Source organism: Anomalospiza imberbis, chromosome 3 (genome assembly GCF_031753505.1).
Source record: "Anomalospiza imberbis isolate Cuckoo-Finch-1a 21T00152 chromosome 3, ASM3175350v1, whole genome shotgun sequence".
In the NCBI taxonomy this organism is placed as follows: Eukaryota; Metazoa; Chordata; class Aves; order Passeriformes; family Viduidae; genus Anomalospiza; species Anomalospiza imberbis.
Window position 1 is genome coordinate 41,161,489 of NC_089683.1, and position 18,936 is coordinate 41,180,424.

The following is an 18,936-nucleotide window of genomic DNA, read 5'->3' on the forward strand; positions in this document are numbered from 1 at the left end:
GTCCCGCCGGGCCCAGGCCGGCCCCGCGGCGCGGAAGGGCCGCGCCGCGCTGGGCGGCTCCGGCGGCTCCCTCGGCCGGCGCTGCGCGGCTGCGCGACCGGGCTGGGAAGGGAGGGGATGGGGAGGAGAAGGAGAAGGAGAAGGAGGGGATGGGGTGGGCCGGGTGTGTCCTGCCCTGCCCTTGCGGAGTCCCCCAGGCCCGGCAGCCGCTGTTCAGAATTGAGGGCGCGGAGGCTCGGTTCCACACTCGGGGGCTTGCGTGTGAGCCTGCCCTGTTAGAATGCCCGCGGTCCGAGCATCTCCGTGCTGCTCCTGGAGGAACAGAAGCCTCGCATTCACCCGGTATTTGGGACAAAAAAAGCCACGCTTCCTCCGCCGGGTGCCTGGCCGCAGCTGAGCATTGCCACACTGTGTCCGCAAACACCGTCGCGATTTCTTTCTTACTATTCTGGTGCTCGATGAGGTGACTGAGGCAAGCCTCGGTCACCTCAGAAAAGCAGAAAGGGAAGCAAAATGGCTTCAAAGCAAATCCCTTGTCCCACAAGGTCATGAGATTTTCTGAGGGTCCCAGCATTCCCTGGCCTCTGGCCTCCCTGTGGAAGTAGAATCTTTGGGTATCCTGTGATGGCATGAGCAGCGCTTCACCTGCATTCTGCCAAATATCCTCAGCTCTGCATGTCACACCAACCCCAAAACAGCACCCTTTGTTTTTTAGGTAGTACCACTGCCTAAATAGCGCTTTGTCAAATGCTGTGATGTGTACATAGTTGCTCCAAAATGCTCACACAAGTTGGATATTTTATTATGCCATGGGGCAAGAGGAATTAGCTTACCCTTAACACAAATGGACCAACTTTCAGTGTCCAGGAAGGATGGACAAAGTCTGTGACAAGGACTCTGTAGATGCTTTACCTCAGGATATGGGACAGGTGGGACGAAGGAGGCGAATGAGGAAGAGGAGGTCCTGAGCAAACTCATGAAGTACAGATCTATATAGTGACTTCTCCTAGTGCCAGCAGTGGCCAGCTGTGTGTTTAATTTTTCTGTGCAACGTCAATGAGAGCAACTTGAAGATGTCAGGGGAGGTTTAGGTTGGATGTTCTTCACCCAGAGGGTGTTTGGACACTGGAATAGGCTCCCCAGGGAAGTGGTCACAGCACCAAGCCTAGCAGAGTCCAAGAAGTTCTCAAGCGTGATTCTTGAAGTTGTCCTGTGCAAGGCCAGGAGCTGTTCTTCTGTGACCCTTGTGGTCCTTTCCACCTCAGGACAGTCTATGCTTCTGTGAGTCTATGAACTGTCTCTGCCTCCTGCCTGCACTCACCAGGGAAGGCTGCTTTGCTCTGCAACTTTCCTGCAGCTCCTTGCAGCATTTTGTTTTGCTCCTCACTTTGAGCTTGTTGTTTACACATATTCAGTAGCCACAGGCTGCCATGCAAGTATGTGTTCAATACTGTGCTGATACTCCACTCTCAGGAGTCAATGGGATCAGAGAAGTCCCAGTAAATCTCATTCCACATGTGCCCTCCAAAATGAGCTGCACTTCTTTGCACTCATCCTTAGCAAGGTGCTGGCTGAGCAGCTTCTGCACAGCTTTGGAGCCATCCCACATGACAGGTGATGCACAGGTAATGAAACAAGAGTGGAAAGTGAGAGCAGCAGCCTTTTCATGCCACAGCTGATCATTTGAAGTATACGGTTTTGTTAAATTCTTATGACAGGGCAATGAAGGCACAAAGAAGAAAAGTGCTTTTTCTCTGCTACAGCACCTGCAAATCTCAGGCCAGAGATTTGTTTCAAGTGGCAGACAGCCTAATAAATCTGGACTGTCACAGCCTGGTAGCTGGTCTCAGCTTTTGTTCCTGCATGGGAATTGCTTGCTGTGTTACTGATAAGAGGGATCCAGTTACAGCTGGGATCTAAGTTTCTGTGAGGGCAGGGAGAGGTCCTGGACATCCTGGGCACCCCATCTGCTGCCACTGCTTGACTTTCAGAGACAAATGAGTTATCCTAAAATCTGTGTTTTTATCAATGGCCAGTACAAATGAGACCTGTGGGGGAGAATAGAGAGGGAAGGTCCTGGTGCAGACCCATAAAAGTTAGGCAAACCTGGATGAATTACTGCAGTTTATGCTCTGAAGATCGATGCTGTGTTTTGGTAGTCCAGCTTATGCCTGGTTGCCCCAGGATTCTTAGAGCCGGACTTCAGTCAGGTGTTTAGCACTTGCTCAGTAAGGGCACTGCTACCCTTCTTTTGGAGGAGGACTTCATGCTGTGTTAATCCCATTTTGGCTGCAGTGTTGCCTAGAAGTTGCAAGGGTTCAGAGCACAATAATGCTTCCTAGAACGGTGTGGAAGCCTCATCAGCGGAACACATGTACCTTATGGTATGTCAGATACAGATCTGCATGGAAACCCCAGCAGCCTTGCTGTCCTGCTCATAAACAGGATTTTTAGAGGTTGATTATTACCTGCATGGTGCTGACCACACCTGGCCATTTAAAAGGTGCATGTCCCAGTGTCACATTTTGTTTGCCAGAGTTTAACAGCAAATAAAGAGCATGGGTAGAACACAAGTACCCTCGTACCTGTCCCACACTTGGTTATCTCACTAGTGATGCTCTGCCAGCCTTTCTTCTTTCAGGTTTCAAAGATTTCTGCCAGCAGATATTGAATCCATTTGGCATGGCAGTCTGGTAGTCAAGCTTATTGGCAGGCAAAACAGCAAAATGTCCTTAGCCTGCCTTTTCCCTGGCTGTGGAAGAATGCAATGTCCATTCCTTCAGGCACTGTTGCGTGTTGCAAATGCCTTGTATTAGAGAGGATTATTAGCTGGTTGCAATGCCCACAAACCCGAGTATTGTTTTCTGCTCCTGTGCATTGCAGGTGCCACAGTCTGGGTGGTTCCTGAGATATGGTCTGATTTTCCCAAATTTGCCCCAAAGAGGCTCACAAGTGATGCCCACTGCACTGGCAGCTGCCTTGCTGTCTCGCTTAGGGAGGGTGGAAATCCAGCTAATTTAGCATGTTAGCTTAATTACCACTGTTCACTTTTTTGAGTGGGGAAAATGAGAGCTAAGAGGGATGCACTCAAAGCCTGTCTGGCTGCAAACACACACCAAGTGCAGCACAGACTGGAACAGTCATCCCTCAAATACATCACACAGAGCAAAATACCTAATACATTAAAATACACTTCTATCTGTAATCTGTTCTAGTGCAGCTGCCTGAAGGAAGAGCGAGTAACAGAATAAAATAAGTCAATTTTTCTAGTTAACATAAATCTGAGGTTGTTATATAGCAAGCCAGAGTTTTCTTCTGAACCCTGCAATTTGATTAGGGGGCAGGAAGGCACTTAGAATGTTACTAGATTCTCTGCATTGGCATAAAGACTCTTGATCTTCATTACCTTTTTTTTTTTTTCTGTTATGTCCTTGAGTTCATTGCACATCTTTAAAAAAGCCTGATGTTACCATGGCAGGCTGCCACAAAGGTGGCATTGGGTGGAAACCAGTCTGAACCCAGTGGTTGTGATGAGACTTTGTGGAGTGCCAGTGCACAAGCTGTCCCATCTGTGTTTTAGCTCAGAAGTAAGTCAGCTTTTTAAAAATCAGAGCTCATGCTCTGAACTTGTGCTTACCCCAGGCTTTACTTCCAAGTACTGCTGCCAGCTGGATTTGTACAGCAGAGTTTCACTCACCAGATCTCCCCTGGGGCTTTAAGAAATAGGACCACCCATTTTTCACTTACTTCCCGCAGTGGTGTCATCCGTGCCTCCTACTTGCTGCCTCTCTCTTTTCCAAGTGCTGAAAGGTTGGGCAGCACGGAGCTTTGAACAGCTCCATGAATCAGTGTGGGTTAGTTTTACAGGTTGTTCTGCCTGAAGCGAAAGCACCTTGCTGTGCCCTTGCACAGGGACTGGCTGTCCCCAGCTCAGGCTGGGCTCTCACTTAGAGTGTTGCCGGGGTCATCATCCGGTGGTATGGAAGTGCTTTCTTTCTCTTTGAAGTAGCCCAGACTTACTGAGCCCTTTACTGCAGATGACATCATTTAATGGGTTTTGCGGTGAGGTCTGAGTTTATGAGAGGGTGAAAAAAAGGTTTTTCATCACCAGCAGGCGACCCAGGATCCTTCTGAAACAATCCCTGACTGCTGCCAGGATTGGTTTTGTTGTAATATTAATGATCTCTCAGGGCAGCCTGAGTTTCATAAACATGTCTTTTTAATTATTCAGACAAGAATAGCCAAGGTATAGATGCAAAAGAGTAATGCTGTGTTTCGGTTTGGATTTAGAAAATGAATTAATGATACTTTAATGACATATAAAGGTACAAATACATAGAAAATGCAGAACATAAAAAATCTAAACTACTTCAGTGCTATATGGAAGTGTCTGTATGTAAGTCCACATTAAGTGCAATTCTAGCAGTTCTCCAGAGTTTACTTTGCACTTGCTGGTAAACAAAGCCACTTCCTAAGGCAACACATACCCTAACACTGCCCTGAATGATGTAACTCAAGTTTCTTGATTTCACTGGAAACAAAAAAAAAAGGCTTTGCATGAAACCTGCTTTCTGTAGGTGGAAGTACTCAGGGTGGCAGTTGAGTAGAGCTGACTGCTACTCAGCTGACAGACCTACAGTCTCACAATTCTTTAGTTGTTTTTAATTTTATTACTCTGTTTTACAAGCTTTTTGGACAACTGACAACCCTCACAATGTCGTGGGGGCAGTTACATGATTTATAGTCAGGTATTTAATATAAAATTTTCTCAATAGAAGAATAGTGTTGGGAACCTGCTACAGATTGCTTGCCATAGCCTGGTGCAGTGGATCCCAGTCTTTGCTCGTTTATAAGTGCTCTCTGATCTACAGCACACTCAGAAGAAGTAAGAATTGCAGTACATACTGCCATGACCTGGTTGGCATCTCAGTTCGTATTTGACTAATAATAGAGATGTATTAAGTTTTTGCAGATTTTCTTACACAGATTTCCTTTCCTTACCATATTTATTTTTTTCAAGAGATCTATATGGTCTTCAGGTTTTCAGAGAAAATGAGTTGCTTCAATTCATCTGCCTTAGATTTGCTTCTAAGTAGCCTAAGCTGGTAATAGAGGTAAAAGCACTGGCTGCTGCAGACACTGCAAAATGGAGCAGTGTACCATTAGGGAGAAAAAAACCACCAATCCAGAGCAATCAGTTCACAAAATGGGAAGAGATCATTCCAGCATGACACATTTGTCTGCCAGTAAACTGTCAGCTGAAAGCAGTGGGAGGGGAATGAGAAGGGATGGGAACAGGGAGGAGGAGAGACCCTTCCAGAGGCCATATTCCAAGGCTGTGCTTTCATCTCCCAAGAGCTCTGGAAAAAAAAAGAGAGATGGGAAAGACAGTGGCAGAGCCAATGGCCTGCAGTCTGCATCCTCCAAGAAGGTGAACTGTTGATCACTGTAGAAGGCAGGAGGATTTTGGTTTATTATAAATTGGGTTCTGGACAAAAATGCTTGTTAAGTAATCCTGTAGACAGAAGCTTTTTCCTTATCCACAGGTAAGATTCAATAAGGGAGAGATGCTGCACAACCCACATGGGAATGCTGTCCTGCCTAGATAGGCCAGGTAAAGTTTCTTTCATTACCTGCCTCTAAGTTTTTCAGCCTGTGTAGCTTCCTCCCTTAGCTGTCCTTTCAAGGGACATCATCTCATCTGACAACACCTTCAGAAACATCTATGTCTTCATTTGGGGCCTTACGCTTCTTCTGGAGAAGGCAAAAATAAGGTTTCTCCAGGGCACTTCATCTTGCCATAGCAATGTGACCCAAACCCCATCCTACACACTCATATTTCTTCTTAGCAGACACCTTTGGTTGGCAGCTTTGGCAGGACTTTTATTACTATGATGTACTGAGAAATGCTGTTCTGGTCATTCTAAAATCAAGGTGTCATTTTTCCTGGCTGCAGAACAGAGGTCTTTGGACAAGTCCATGGTCAGAGAACCACCTCAGTATTCCAAAGCTTTGTGCTCTTGAAGGTTAGATGGTCTTGCTGTTGGGATTGGGAAAGCTGAGAGGAGGATAATGAAAACATTACCTCTCTTTGTCATTGAAAGGCAATCTGGTAGTGCTTTGTTTAGAAAGAACAACTGGTTTTTAACATCTCTGAGTGTGGAAGAGACACAGTGCTCAGTGTTCCTGCAGCAGCGGTGAGCATTGGATGGCTGTGGACGTGCCCATCCAGGTCAGGACCTCCTCAGTTACAGCTGGGGACCAAGGCAGGGAGCACCCCAAAGAGGTCCCCCAGGGGTAGCCAGGTCCCATCAGTTCTGTAAAGCATAACTTGGAGGTGGATCAAGGAAGGCAAGGTGCTGAGCTGCCCCTTCTGCAACAGATGGAAGGCAAAGACCCATGTGTCAGTGCTGGGGCTATGCTTCATCACAGGGCATTCGAGGTAAATCTGCTAATTTACATTTGAGTTGGACACATCCTTCTGAGGTATACTTTATTGTATGTTTTGTTTACTTTAATTATTTTATGTCTGCAGGTTATATGTGCATATTCTAACTCAGGAAAATAAACACCATATCATTTTCTCTATCTTCTACTATTGTAAGTTTTTATAATACAACTACCATACAAGGCAATCTTAGCAATTCAATCTCCAAGTTATTCTGGGATTGGTTTTTGGTTTTTGTTTTTTTTGTGGGGTTTTTTGGTGCATTTTTTTTTTTTGTTTGGCTTGTTGATTTGTTTTTGTTTTTTGGTTTTTTTTTGTGTGGTTTTTTGGGAGTGTTTTAACATATCTCATGAGAATGCAACAGAGATTTCAGATTTATTAATGGAACACTAATGGTCTTCACAATCCTTTTAGGAAGAAAAAAATATTTTATCTTCTTAGAACAAGTGAATATTGATAATATTGCTGGAGTGACTCCATGGGGGAGTACAAGCACAATAAAATGGAGATCTAAGTATATATCCTGAATTCCTAATGCACTGAGAGGTGGCTGTGCAATTAATGCTTGTTTGAGTCAAGACAGGTCAGGTGATTTTACAGTCTAGGTGAAATCCCAGCCCTTCTAGCTAGCATATAACATGACATTTTATATTGCTTCAGTGGAACATGTCAATAAAAATAAGGTTTACTGTCATCACAAACTTGAAGTGATTAGAATTTTGTCCTATTACCTGGAGAATGTCTTGAATGAGAGATCTGTCCACAAGTCATGATTAGCAAGTCACCACCTTTATTTCTAGGAGCTCAGCAAGGGTGTAGGCATTTGGAATGAGGCACTGGAGGTTAATGTGCAAAAGCAAGTGGGAGGTTGTGAACTCCTGAACTTTTATGCTTCAGTGTGACACAGAGCCACTCTCCCAACCATCGGTAGTTCCTCTTCAAAGGCACACTAGAACTGGACTGCCCTCTACACCTCTACTTCACATTTCTCCTCTCCGTCGGAATCATACTTATCTTCCAGGCATTGCTCATACTGCTTCTGTTTCTGGCTTTTCAATGTTCTCCCCCATTCCAGGTACTCCTGGGCACCTCTCAAACCCTTGCAAATACAGTATCAGCACCCACATAGTAATTCATGTTCTGTCTCAGTTTTTCTTCTCCAGACTGCTGCATCAGGCTAATTAAGACACTGAGTCTTCTGACTTCTGAACTTCTAGACTGCATGGGATTATTCCTTTCAAGCATTTATTAAAAGTGTATGGAAAATAAATGTATTTGTTTGTTGCCTTTCTTTTTAATTAAAGCTGAGATTTCAACATAGTGAAAAACTACAGAAGCCATTTTCAGAAAAACTTCCAACAAGATATTCATTACTCTTAACTCACAGCTACTGCACAATTCCTTTCCCACTTCTTTCTCTCTCTTTCTTTCCTTCCCCAAGAAAACTGACACAGGGTGTTAGTGGAAATGTAGAAGAAAGAAATTGTCAAGTCCTGCAAAAATGGCCATGAAATGTCACTGGACCACAAAGGAACAATAGGCAATAAGATAGCATAAGGGGAATATGGAAACTTCAAGTTGTATTTCTATTTAAAAAGGAGATTAAATGCAGATCTCCTCTGAGGCTCTCATACTACTCCAGTTGGGCTTGAGCACAATTAATGTTTCAATTATTATCTGAATGTGCTGTTCCACAAGACAGGCTGAGCCAACCTAAAAGCCTACTGCCCCTCAAGGGAGTGTTCCGTCCCATCTTCTCCCTGTCCATTACCTCCCAAATGGCTCTAGTCCTCCACAGTGGGAAAATTTAGCTCCCCGAACTACACCAGCAGCATCCCAGGGAAACATAGTAAAAATAGGAAAGAAAGCAAAAAAACCATATTTACACCTCAGACAAGAATCAGTCTGAGCAAAGAGTTGGGACTGGGATCATGTGGAGCAATGTGGGAGAGATGAAACAACACAGCAAGACAAACCACAGCTGAATACCGAGACCACCCAGAACACCATTGTTTACTCTGCTGGATTTTTTTTTTAATCAGCTTCTTACTCTGATTTGTTTTGTTGCAGGAATAAATGGCTGGTAATGGGAGAGTCAAGGGTATACAACTAGAAATAAACAGAGACTGAAAAAGACCAAGTGCCAAATACAGTTTTTTTTCCCTATCCCAAGGCAAGAATCACCTCTTGCCTCACCCCTAGTCCTGGGTGCATGCCTGCTGCAATAACATTGCTTTTTTCACCTCCTAGCACCACTGTTCCTGTAAGCATTGAAGCTATGGCTCCATAAACATGAACAAGTTGCAAAATGAAAGAGAAAAGATTTGCAAATTTATTTTATTTAAATTCTGTCTATTTCAATAGCATCTATGAAATTTCTGCAGCAGCTGGGCTAAGAGAAGTGTGAAAACATCATTGGTTTTCTAGGCACAGATTTTAAGAAAAAGGTTTCTGGAGCACAAGTGCTTCACCGCACAGTATTAAATTTGATTACACTGTGCCAGTTGCACATTTATTATAAAGCTGGGATATAAAACACCAAAACCAGTTCACAAGTGTAGGATATTTTTGTACTGTTATCTCATTAAAATGATTTCTACTGCATTCTATCATTCCTGCATTAAAACAAGGTTGTTTTAAACAGAGGGATGAAATACAGCCAAGAGTTAGGATAATCCCCAGGAGAAGAAAACTGAGGGGTAAGGACAGGGGATTGAGCATACCAGGACATCTGGAGACATACTAAAGGTACAAGTTGTTGCTCAAGCAGTCCCAACTCACTTGTCCACACTGCTCTCAAAACTCTCCTGGATTAACAGGGCTCCAACACACATGTAGAAGCAGAAGATTAGATGCTTGTGGTAAGGTTTTTGTCAAAGCCAGAGGTATCCATGGATGCCCAGGTCCATGTGCTTGTGGTTTAAATGGCAGCCATTGTTCATTAGGTACAGGATCCCTCTTGTGAGCTTGGACAGAGAACTCAGGCAGCATCAAAGGTTTTTTGTCCTATGTGCAATAGAAATAACAGCGAAAAAAGCTGAACAAGACACCCTTTCCCTAGGTAGTTCACAGTTTAATGAAAAACTGCAAGGTTTTGTAACAAGTAATTCACTTTGGAGTTGACTATGTGTGTCTCTCTCAACTCAGAATATTCTGTGAATCTATGAAGTGAGGAAAAATGGAAAGGATGAGAAAGACAGGGTAACAGCTAGTCACACAAACATCTGGACTTAGGGCTCCTAAATAAAACAATCAGCTCTTTCTATGCCAGTTTTATAACATTTTTTATTTCACTTGACAAGTCTCAAAATAAATCAGTGGAGGTGGGCCCGCCTCTTGGGGGATGTTTCTTGTCAGCTACCTCAGGAATCTGTCCAGGTCTCAGTGCTTTTCAGAGCTGCTGGCAAAATTTGAAACAAGAGTCATACAGTTGTAGTAACTTAGACTGATGTTGGTAATTTGGTTAGGGAAACTCACTGGAGCCACATGGTATAACATGCCTGAACACAGGATCAAAGACTACTGGCTATCTCTTTTGATTCCACAATTTCTTCCAGCATCGCTCCTCTCCTGAATGCTGTGCACCACACTGCATGCATGACCAATGGAGCAGAGATTCCTTTGCAGAAGAAAGGCAGACAAGGAATGATGCATTCCTCCTGTGGACAGCATTAGTGAAACCATTAATGAATTGTTGCAGGCAGTTCTGCTGCCATGCTCTAGAAATGTTTACCACAGAACTTTATGTGAACTCAGAAACACATGTGTAGTGGTAACAGCTGTAGAGATAATCTCAGACCACTTATCTAAAAGAAAATTAAGGGGTGACAACTCAAAACTGCAGCTGATAGAGGTGCTTAAGTGTAAAAAGGAGGATGTTAGGACAACACTGGTGAGGTTCCAAGGTTAAACTTTGGAATAATTTCTTTACTGGTGTAGTGGCTTCTCCATCACTAAACTCTTAACATGATCATGAATCTTCTTCTCAAAACCAAGCTATATTCCACAGAAATATTATGAAGCAGAACTTATTGTCATGGAAGCAATTACAGCAGGTACTTCTTAATCTTTATTAGCTATGAATAACTATTATTTCCATTATAAATTAACTATATTCTTCTAGGCATCATCAAATCCATCACGAAACTTGGATCTGAAGGCAACATACAGATACAGCAAAGCAGGAAGAATGCAAATGTGTAAAAAACTAATTTAGCCCACCCCACCTCTACAGTAGGAGAAATGCACAAGCAACTAAAACAGGGAAAAATAAGAGGAGGAAAAAAAAAGTTTCATTTTCATCCCTGCAAACAAAACCAAGGCACCTTTCCAGCTGTGTACAAGCTGAAAGAAAAAGGAGAAAGGAAGGAGATGCAGTCATAGACACACACATGATACTTTATTTAGAAAGTTCTGTTTCATTGTAAATGACTTTTCCTTACTCGGGCTCTAGAACATTAAGAATTAATAGGTATGGCACCTCAGTTATAGGACAGACTGCTGATCTGTTATTCTTCTACCACAGAGCTCTGGCTGCTTAGTAAAATTTTACCTGCAGCTTCCCTTTATTTGGGCAGAGGGAGAAAGTTGAAAAATCGGCACAGGTACAAGTATCTTTATGGTGAAGAGGCTTTGACAGCTGAGGCGCTCTGGTCTCAGAGACTCTTCTTCTATTTCAGTTACAGAAACAGCAGAAACAGCAATATTCAACAGTAAAGGTTTGCTATTTTGTTTCCCCTGCTCAGGGAGAAAGGTGTATTACAGAAAAAAGTCTTTGCAAATCTTAAGCATTTAATATATTTTTACAGAGTTGAATATCTTAAATACTTAAGGCATTTTATTTATTGTACAGCATTGTGGTTTTTAACTCACTCTACCCCTAAGCCATTATTCTATGGAGATTTGAGTCCCAGGACTAAAAACACTACCAGACAATAGCTCCCTCCAAGCTACCAACAGAATAATTTGCATTTCCCTGTCCAACAGTTTGAAACTACTTTCTCATGAAAATACTTATTCTTTAAAAGCTTTGCTCATTTCAATCTTAAAAGATTCCTGAGATAGTGGGCACTTGATTTTTTTGAGACCGTCCTAAGTATCTGGCCAAAAATAGTGCGTGTATTATTGATGCAAACAGGAAACTTGTTGTTGTCAAAGGTTTTATTGTGTCCATTTGAGTAAAAGCTCATTTTCTGTTCTGAAAATGAGTCTATCACCACACACATCAGACAGTGCCATCAGACAGTGCCAGCTGTGCCAGCTGTGGCCGAGCGCTGTTGAACATCTGTCTCTGGCAGGGCGTCTGTGGCGTGTGACCATGCCAGAGTCCCAGACTTGACTGCGTGTGCTGCGTAGTTCAGGCTCGTGCTCTCCATCCAGCTCCAGGAGCCTGAGAGCGGATTATACAACATCCCATTCATGCTCTTGACTGAAAAGCCATCTAGGAAAGAAAGAAGCCATATAAAGCAACGGATGTTCTTAAATATTCTAAGTCACTGCAACATCAAGCTCATTAGAACAGCAAGTCTGAAACATGCTTCTTCCTCTGGGCTGGGGAGGAAGCTGGCCTTTGTCAGACAACCCTACAGGCAGCGCCACTGGCATCGCTGGTGACAGCAGGTCGTGCTCCTGGCAGTGGCTGCAACAGCTCTGTGCCAGGCTACGCACCACCAGCAGCTACAGGGCTCTGCTGAAAACCCCAGCCTCACGTCTTCTCGCCTGGCTGACTTGAGGTGGAGACATGCTTCACGTTGACATGTTCCAAAATCAAAATCTGAGCACATCTTTGCAAGGATTCTTCAGATTCCCTTTAGGAATGGAAGAATGCAAGAAAAAGGCACATGAATGCCATCAAGGACTCGGTGCAAAGAAAGAGTGATTTATCACTCCCAGCTGAGCAGCACTCGGTTCACTGCACGGATCTGCTGTGACCCAGCAGGATACAGGATGGAAGGCCGAAAATAAACACCCTATCAAAACAAATCACTCCACTGCACCTGCTTCTCCTTTCAAAGGAAGAACTGAAAGAACCACCAGTATGTGAACCAGTATTGGTCATATTCCTTATGGCATCACTGCAAAGTGCCAGGAAAAGACCTTGCCAAAAGAATAGCTCCATTCATACTTCAGCTTCTTTGCAGTGAACTGGAGCAAAGTGAAATATTTGGTGAGAGGTTTTAAAACATTTGTGGTGAAGAAGGGCAATGGGCAGAAGTCTTCCCAGCTCAGTGCTCTGTCTATTTTAAAAGCAATCAGACCAGGGTAATTTAATTAGAAATAATTAAAATCAGTATCACAGAGTTTCTCAAGAACTGACTAATGAATTTGTGGTAGGTTTCATCTTCACATTTTGGAAAAAATCTTTTAGTAACACAATACAAATAGAGAATATGGAGCAGCAAACCAAAAATAAAAACGTCTCCTCCCAAACGAAGGGCAACAAACAATGCAGTGGCAGCAGTGCAGCCCCAGAGTGCCAACAAAGATATTTCCTCAAATCTGACCTAGAGCTTATGAACCACTTCAGAGCATATATTATCTCACCAGAACACAATGGAAAACACTGGAACTTTTTATTTAGGCTTTAAACAGAGGGCAGCTGCAACAGTGATTTTGTTCAAGTAATCACTGCACTCTTAGGATTCCATTTAATTTATTTTATGCAAAATCCAGTAAGCAGCAGTGTCTTTAAACCAGGAATTATACTCTTAATATATGACTGTTAACTCAAGCAGAAAAAGCTGTGTATTGTTGCTAGCACTCACCCCACCTAACTTATCCCTTTGCCATTTCTACAGAAACCATTTGGATATCTCTCTCTGTTCCCACCATCTGGTCTGAAACTTACTTGATTCCAGGAGGCGCTCCAACTCCTCAGGGGGAACAAATTTCTCCCATTCATGTGTTCCTTCTGGTACAATCCCCATTATTTTTTCTGCAACCACAATTCCCAGGACATAGGACAATTGTGTTTTATTGATTGTCGTAATGAATAAAGAACCTTCAGGCTAATTAAAATATTAAAATGTTCAGTTAGAAGAATTTTTTGGGTTTTTTTAAATTGTAAATTTAATCACATTACGACAAATAATTTGTCTATGTCAAAGTCTACACAATGCAAAAGTAAGAAGTAATTTCATCCCAGGACAGAAATTTATAACATTTTAATACAAGAAAGAATATAATGTTCTAACAGTATGTCTCAGGAATCTTCAAAGAATCAACATAATCAGGTCTTGGGTGGCCTAAAAACTATTCCCTAGCCCAAAGAACACCTAGAAAAGTCAGTTATAATATTTTCTGCCCAGGAAATGGATAAATAAAAGGTATTAAAGCATATACAATATCTATTATTAAAAAAAAACAACAAAAAAATCTCAAAAAACTAAAAACCCAACGAAGCAAAAAACCAAAATAAAACCACAAACCGCTTTTTTAATTGAAACCAAAGTAAAATGTGAAATACTTCCTTAATTTCTGAGACTGCTGAATGCCATGCCATGCTTGGTTTAATAATTACATGGGCAAAGAAACAAAGCCAGAAACAAATTCTAAGTCCTTAAAGGACTGTTTGTTAGAAATAAGGGATAATTTCTTTGTACCTAGCAGGCTAAAAATTAGTAGTGCATTCAACTGAAATAATTTATATTTCTTCTGATGACCAGAAAGATAAAGAGATCAAAGAAAAGCTCCCACTTGTGTGCTGAGCTTACCATCCTTCTTTGCAAATGAACTAGTATCAAGATGAGTAACTACCTGATTATCTCCAAAGCTTAACTAGGAACCTTTAATAGCAATCCAAGATCTCATCTGATGTAATGCTAGTGCTGGAATAAAATCTTGTGTCATTACAGAGTTCCCATGCAGTCTGAGCCACAGCTGTCCATCAACAGCAGCACTGCCACATTTCCTCTCACCTGTGTGAAATCAGATGCACCCAGATTTCTTATGGTCCTGATGCAACGCAAACCTGCAATGCTGGGTAATGCCTTAACACTTTTCTGAGGCTGAGTTGGGGAAATAAATTTCCCCTAACTGTGGTTACTGAATTTGGGAAGATGTATTTGCATCACGGAGAAGAATGGAAGGCACTTCTAGAACATGCTTCTGACTTAGCGGAGAAATGTGTGCAGATATGTTTTCACACTCCTTTTAAAAAGCCACAATAATAAAAGAGAATAAAATTCCCAATAATGAAAGCAAAAACTCTCTTACCTTTAACACCTGAGAGCAACACTTGATAAACGTTTCAAGGTCAGCCACATGCTCCGCTACTTCAGAAGCTACAATTACATCAAAGGTTTCCATAGACTCTTCCACAATCTCCTCCAGTGAACTGCACTTGTACTGTATTCTCTTGGCCAGGACCGGATCAAATGACTTGTGCCGATCTGCTGTTCTAATGTTGTCCTCCACAGGATCAATTCCAGTAACTGAAGCTCCCAGTCTACCTAAAGGCTAATAAAAAAGAGTGTAATTTATTCTCTGCATGAAAACAATTTACTTAAAGGTTTCTGCAACTTTGCAATGCACATACAAGATGCAGAAAGCATCATCACAAAACAAACAACAGTAAATTATGAGCTCTGATCCGGCAGTTTTATTTTAAATGTTTATTAAAGCAAAAACACCCTTAGATTTGGGAAAGGTGATGTTAATTTTCTTAGAAAATTATATAGTGGACTATACACACACATCTAAATTATCTTTTAGAATAATTTGTTCTCAATTCATTTTTTTACACCAAATAAAGATTTCTGCCACTACTACTCTCTGATACAGGACAAACAAAGGGGGAAAATCAACACCGTAATTAAAGGGGGGAAAACAATGCCATATTTAATTACTGTCATTACTTTCTTCAACATCCACCTGTAATGGTAAATCCTCATATCTTTTTAATGGTTACTTGATATATGATTATCTCTGGGACTTTCTCACTGCTGAGAACTAAACACTGATGTTTACTAGGATAGCATCAGCCTTGGCTGTCACTCAGGTTTCTCCAGTGTCTTCTTACTCCAAGGTTAGCACCTTAGTCATCACCTCTTCTGAAACTGTAACAGGCTGTAGAACATGACCACAAGTATGATATTCCAACCTGAAATTCACCAGTTGTTCAACCTGAGAAGGTGATGCAGCACACCAGTTTTGCCAGCATTGCTGGAGAGACCCCTCTCACAAGACTACAAGATTTTGCTCAAAAGAGGAGAAAAAAACCAAGAAAGAAAACATGGGAGAGATTGAGGTCCCTTTGTAACACCTCACTTCAGATGCTGATGAAGTTCGCAGAGTAAGTTAGCCAGATCTGTAACTCTAAATTCACAAACCATCCCTAGTCTATTGATGGGACACAGCACTGTTCAGAGCCTGTGTGGACAGAGTTCCACCACAAACAGTAACTTCTCAGTCCCAAGTTTGTGCAGAATTCTCTGGAAGCCACTGTAACATCAGCCCCTTTACAGCAGCAATCTCTACTGACACAGGAGAGGTATGATTTGGGTGCTTGATGTTGTTCCATGCATTTCCTATGAGATCAAATCAAAGGTGAGAATCCCCATCCCCATGTAAATCACTGAAGATAAATAAATGAATGTGTAAGAACAAGTTTATAACAAAACTTGCTTCTTTGGTAATGATGATGTCACGATTCCAAGTACTCCTGCCTAGACTTGTAAAGTAAAAACAAGAAAAATAAAGGAAGAAATATGCAAGGACTTTTTCATCATTCTTACTCTCTCCTTTACTTTACAGTGCTTGAAATCTTATTTTCCTGATTTAGAATCTCAGAATTTTAGAATTTGTCATTACCAACTCTCTCATTCTCTGTAAACCACCACATTATGCTAACCAAATAGTCTATGGGTTTTTTAGTATGAGTGCACTGCATTCTACTCAGTAATTAACATATCATAGAAGAGAAAAAGTCCTCCTTGGAGGATGAGAAATTAGTCAGTGTAATTTGTACAATTCAAATACCTTGCATGGCTTTTAGCAAGAAAATACAGAGCTCACTGTTTCTTACCTCACTCAGCAGCCCTCCGCCACAGCCCACGTCAAGAATCTTGATTCCAGAAAGTGGATTTCCCAGATGATAATTACTACTCATGCTCAACAGAGTATCTCTGAAAGAAAAGGGATGTGATTAAGGTCGAACCCACAAGGTGCTTCAATAGATGCTGTAGTTACCTTAAGTACCGGTAATTGGCTTTTTTTACAATATTTTCTGAGGTCATTCAGAAATAGTACATATAAAAAAATCTGTCTTCAAAACCATACCTAATAAATGGCACTCTAATATCATTCATAGAATGAAGGGCTGCATATTCTCCTTCTTCATCCCACCACTTATGTGCAAGGAGCTGGAATTTTTTCATTTCCTTTGAATCTACTGATGAGTGTGAAGTGCTCAAAGGTCTCTTCACAGTGAACCTAAATAATGAAAGCTGAACATCATTAAACCAATACTAATATTTCATGTCAGCTGAAATATGGGAAAAACAAATACTGCATCAGAAAATGCAAAAAGGTAAAACTCATCTTTCTTTAGAGATTTGAGTTAACTCATTTAGTAGCACACAGATATTATACGCTGTATGGGTAACATATCTTCCCAAACAGATGGCTGCATGCCTGTAATTTTTAAGTTGGCACTTAGTAAAACATGAACAGGACACATCAAATATTCAAACGTGTGAGATATAAAAATGACTCCAGGTGACACTGTCACAAAGTTACGAAGTCAAATTAAATTGTTACAGAAAAGGGTAGCCCTCATCACACAGGGTTATTTTAGATACAATACTTACATGTTGTTTTTCATTTCAGTCAGAGAGACAGGCAAGGTACTACTGGACTTCATTCGTCTTTTCCTGTTGTAGTCCTGAAGAATATCTCTCAGACCTGTCTGAAAAGACAGATCAGCATGGTCATCTGCATAAATAAAAGACATCCAAATTGAAAACATCAGCTTTACAAGAAGTCAAGAGACAAAACACCTAGTTGTAAGAGTGCTGCTCTAGCAGAATATTAACCATGCAAATATTTGCACATTTGCTCACTATTGTACTTACAGAGTTGGGGATTAAATAAAAGAATGTATGCTAGTTCACCACCCCTGTACTCCTCAAATTATGTACAATAATTTGTACATCATTTCCAGTGAACAGAAAAGAGCTTTTTATGCAACTGAAATGTTTCACTTAGTGTGAATTTTCCCAAAATGTCTACCCTGACCGTAAGCTGTGCACACACACACACACTCAGCAGCACTGGGTTTATTATGTGCTGGAAAGAGACATACACAGCTGCACACTCATTTTGCATGGTAAAATCCAGTAAGGAAACCTAAGCAAAAAACCCTCACGGACGGTGCACAGACAGGCCAGGGACAATATCCTGCAGTTGTTCTCCGCTCCTGCTCAGCCGACGCAGGGCTCTCCCCAGCACGGCCAACACTCGCTCACATCCAGCTGCTGCCTGGTCACCTACAGCCCCCGAATCACAGCAATGCCTCACTGCACCCACAGTAAACCATCCCCTGAGGACGATTTTAGGCCGCAGTGAGCGATGGAGCGATCTAGACACCTCCGGACTGCAAAGGAGGCGGCAGAGGCACAACACCTTCCCGACGGGCTGGGGCTGGGCCGGCGCCGAGTGGGCCGGGAGTGCCGTGGGACGCGGCCGGCAGCAGCCAGACACACGCGCGGGGCCGCCGCCGGCCGGAGGTTTGCGGGTCCCGGCTGTGAGGGAGCCGGCGAAGCGAAGGCCTGTTACGCCGCCGCTGCCGCCGGCCGCGCCGGGGCCCTCCCGCCCGCTCTCCCGCGCCCGCCCAGCGCCCGCTCACCGCCCGCAGCCCCCGGCAGCGCGGCCGCCGCCCGCCGGCGCCGCAGGGCGCGAGTGAGCGCGCGGGCCGCCCCGCCGCCCCACATGGCCGCCGCCGCCGCCGCCGCCGCCGCCGCCGCCGCTCTCGCCCCGCCCCGCCCCGGTCCGCGGCCGGCGGTGCCGGCTGCCTCGCCGGGCGGGCGCCGGGAAGGTTCCGCCCGGTGCTGGGGCCGGTGCGAATACCAGCCCCTACGGTGGCGCTGGTCGCCAGGGCTGCATCTGGAGCAGCTCTGCTTAAATGTGTGCCCCGTCATTCCCTTGTCTTGGAACACGAAAAGACCCGCAAGCAGAGGCTCGTTCGGATGACACAGCGACGAGCCCACAGCTTTCAGTCCCCTTCATTACCAAGAAACACACCGGGCTCGCAGGCCATGGCGCAAGTACGAGAGTGCTCGCGTCGGGCCAGGCTCAGAGGGAAGCGATCCCACCAGCCGGCACTGCGGCCTGGAGCAGAACCTCTGGGCCCCAGCATGGCTGGGCCTGGGGCAGGCTCCTCACGGGAACCATCCAAGCTGGCATGCTGCTGCATCTCGGAGAGGCTGCCGTGTCACGGTTTGCAGATGAAGTCCAGGCTGTGGCCCAGGAACGAGAAGGGTTTCTGCTTT

General features: G+C 43.4%; 1 protein-coding gene across 4 annotated transcripts; it reads right to left on the reverse strand.

Annotated features, from left to right (window-relative positions):
• Positions 1 to 10,828: 10,828 nt before the first annotated feature.
• Positions 10,829 to 18,600, reverse strand: COQ3 (coenzyme Q3, methyltransferase). 4 transcript variants are annotated; one of them, XM_068184138.1, is made up of 7 exons: positions 18,294 to 18,600; positions 17,257 to 17,350; positions 16,727 to 16,879; positions 16,473 to 16,572; positions 14,663 to 14,905; positions 13,296 to 13,455; positions 10,829 to 11,888 (listed from the first exon to the last, which is right to left on the reverse strand). In XM_068184138.1, the coding sequence occupies exons 1-7, from the start codon at positions 18,583 to 18,585 to the stop codon at positions 11,686 to 11,688; spliced, it is 1,245 nt and encodes a 414-aa protein (XP_068040239.1). In that variant the 5' UTR covers positions 18,586 to 18,600; the 3' UTR covers positions 10,829 to 11,685. The 4 variants fall into 4 exon arrangements, with proteins under 4 accessions (XP_068040239.1, XP_068040238.1, XP_068040241.1 ...); XM_068184137.1 differs by having other exon boundaries at positions 17,257 to 17,380; XM_068184140.1 differs by having other exon boundaries at positions 17,257 to 17,354; positions 18,294 to 18,393.
• Between the last annotated feature and the right edge of the window lie 336 nt (positions 18,601 to 18,936).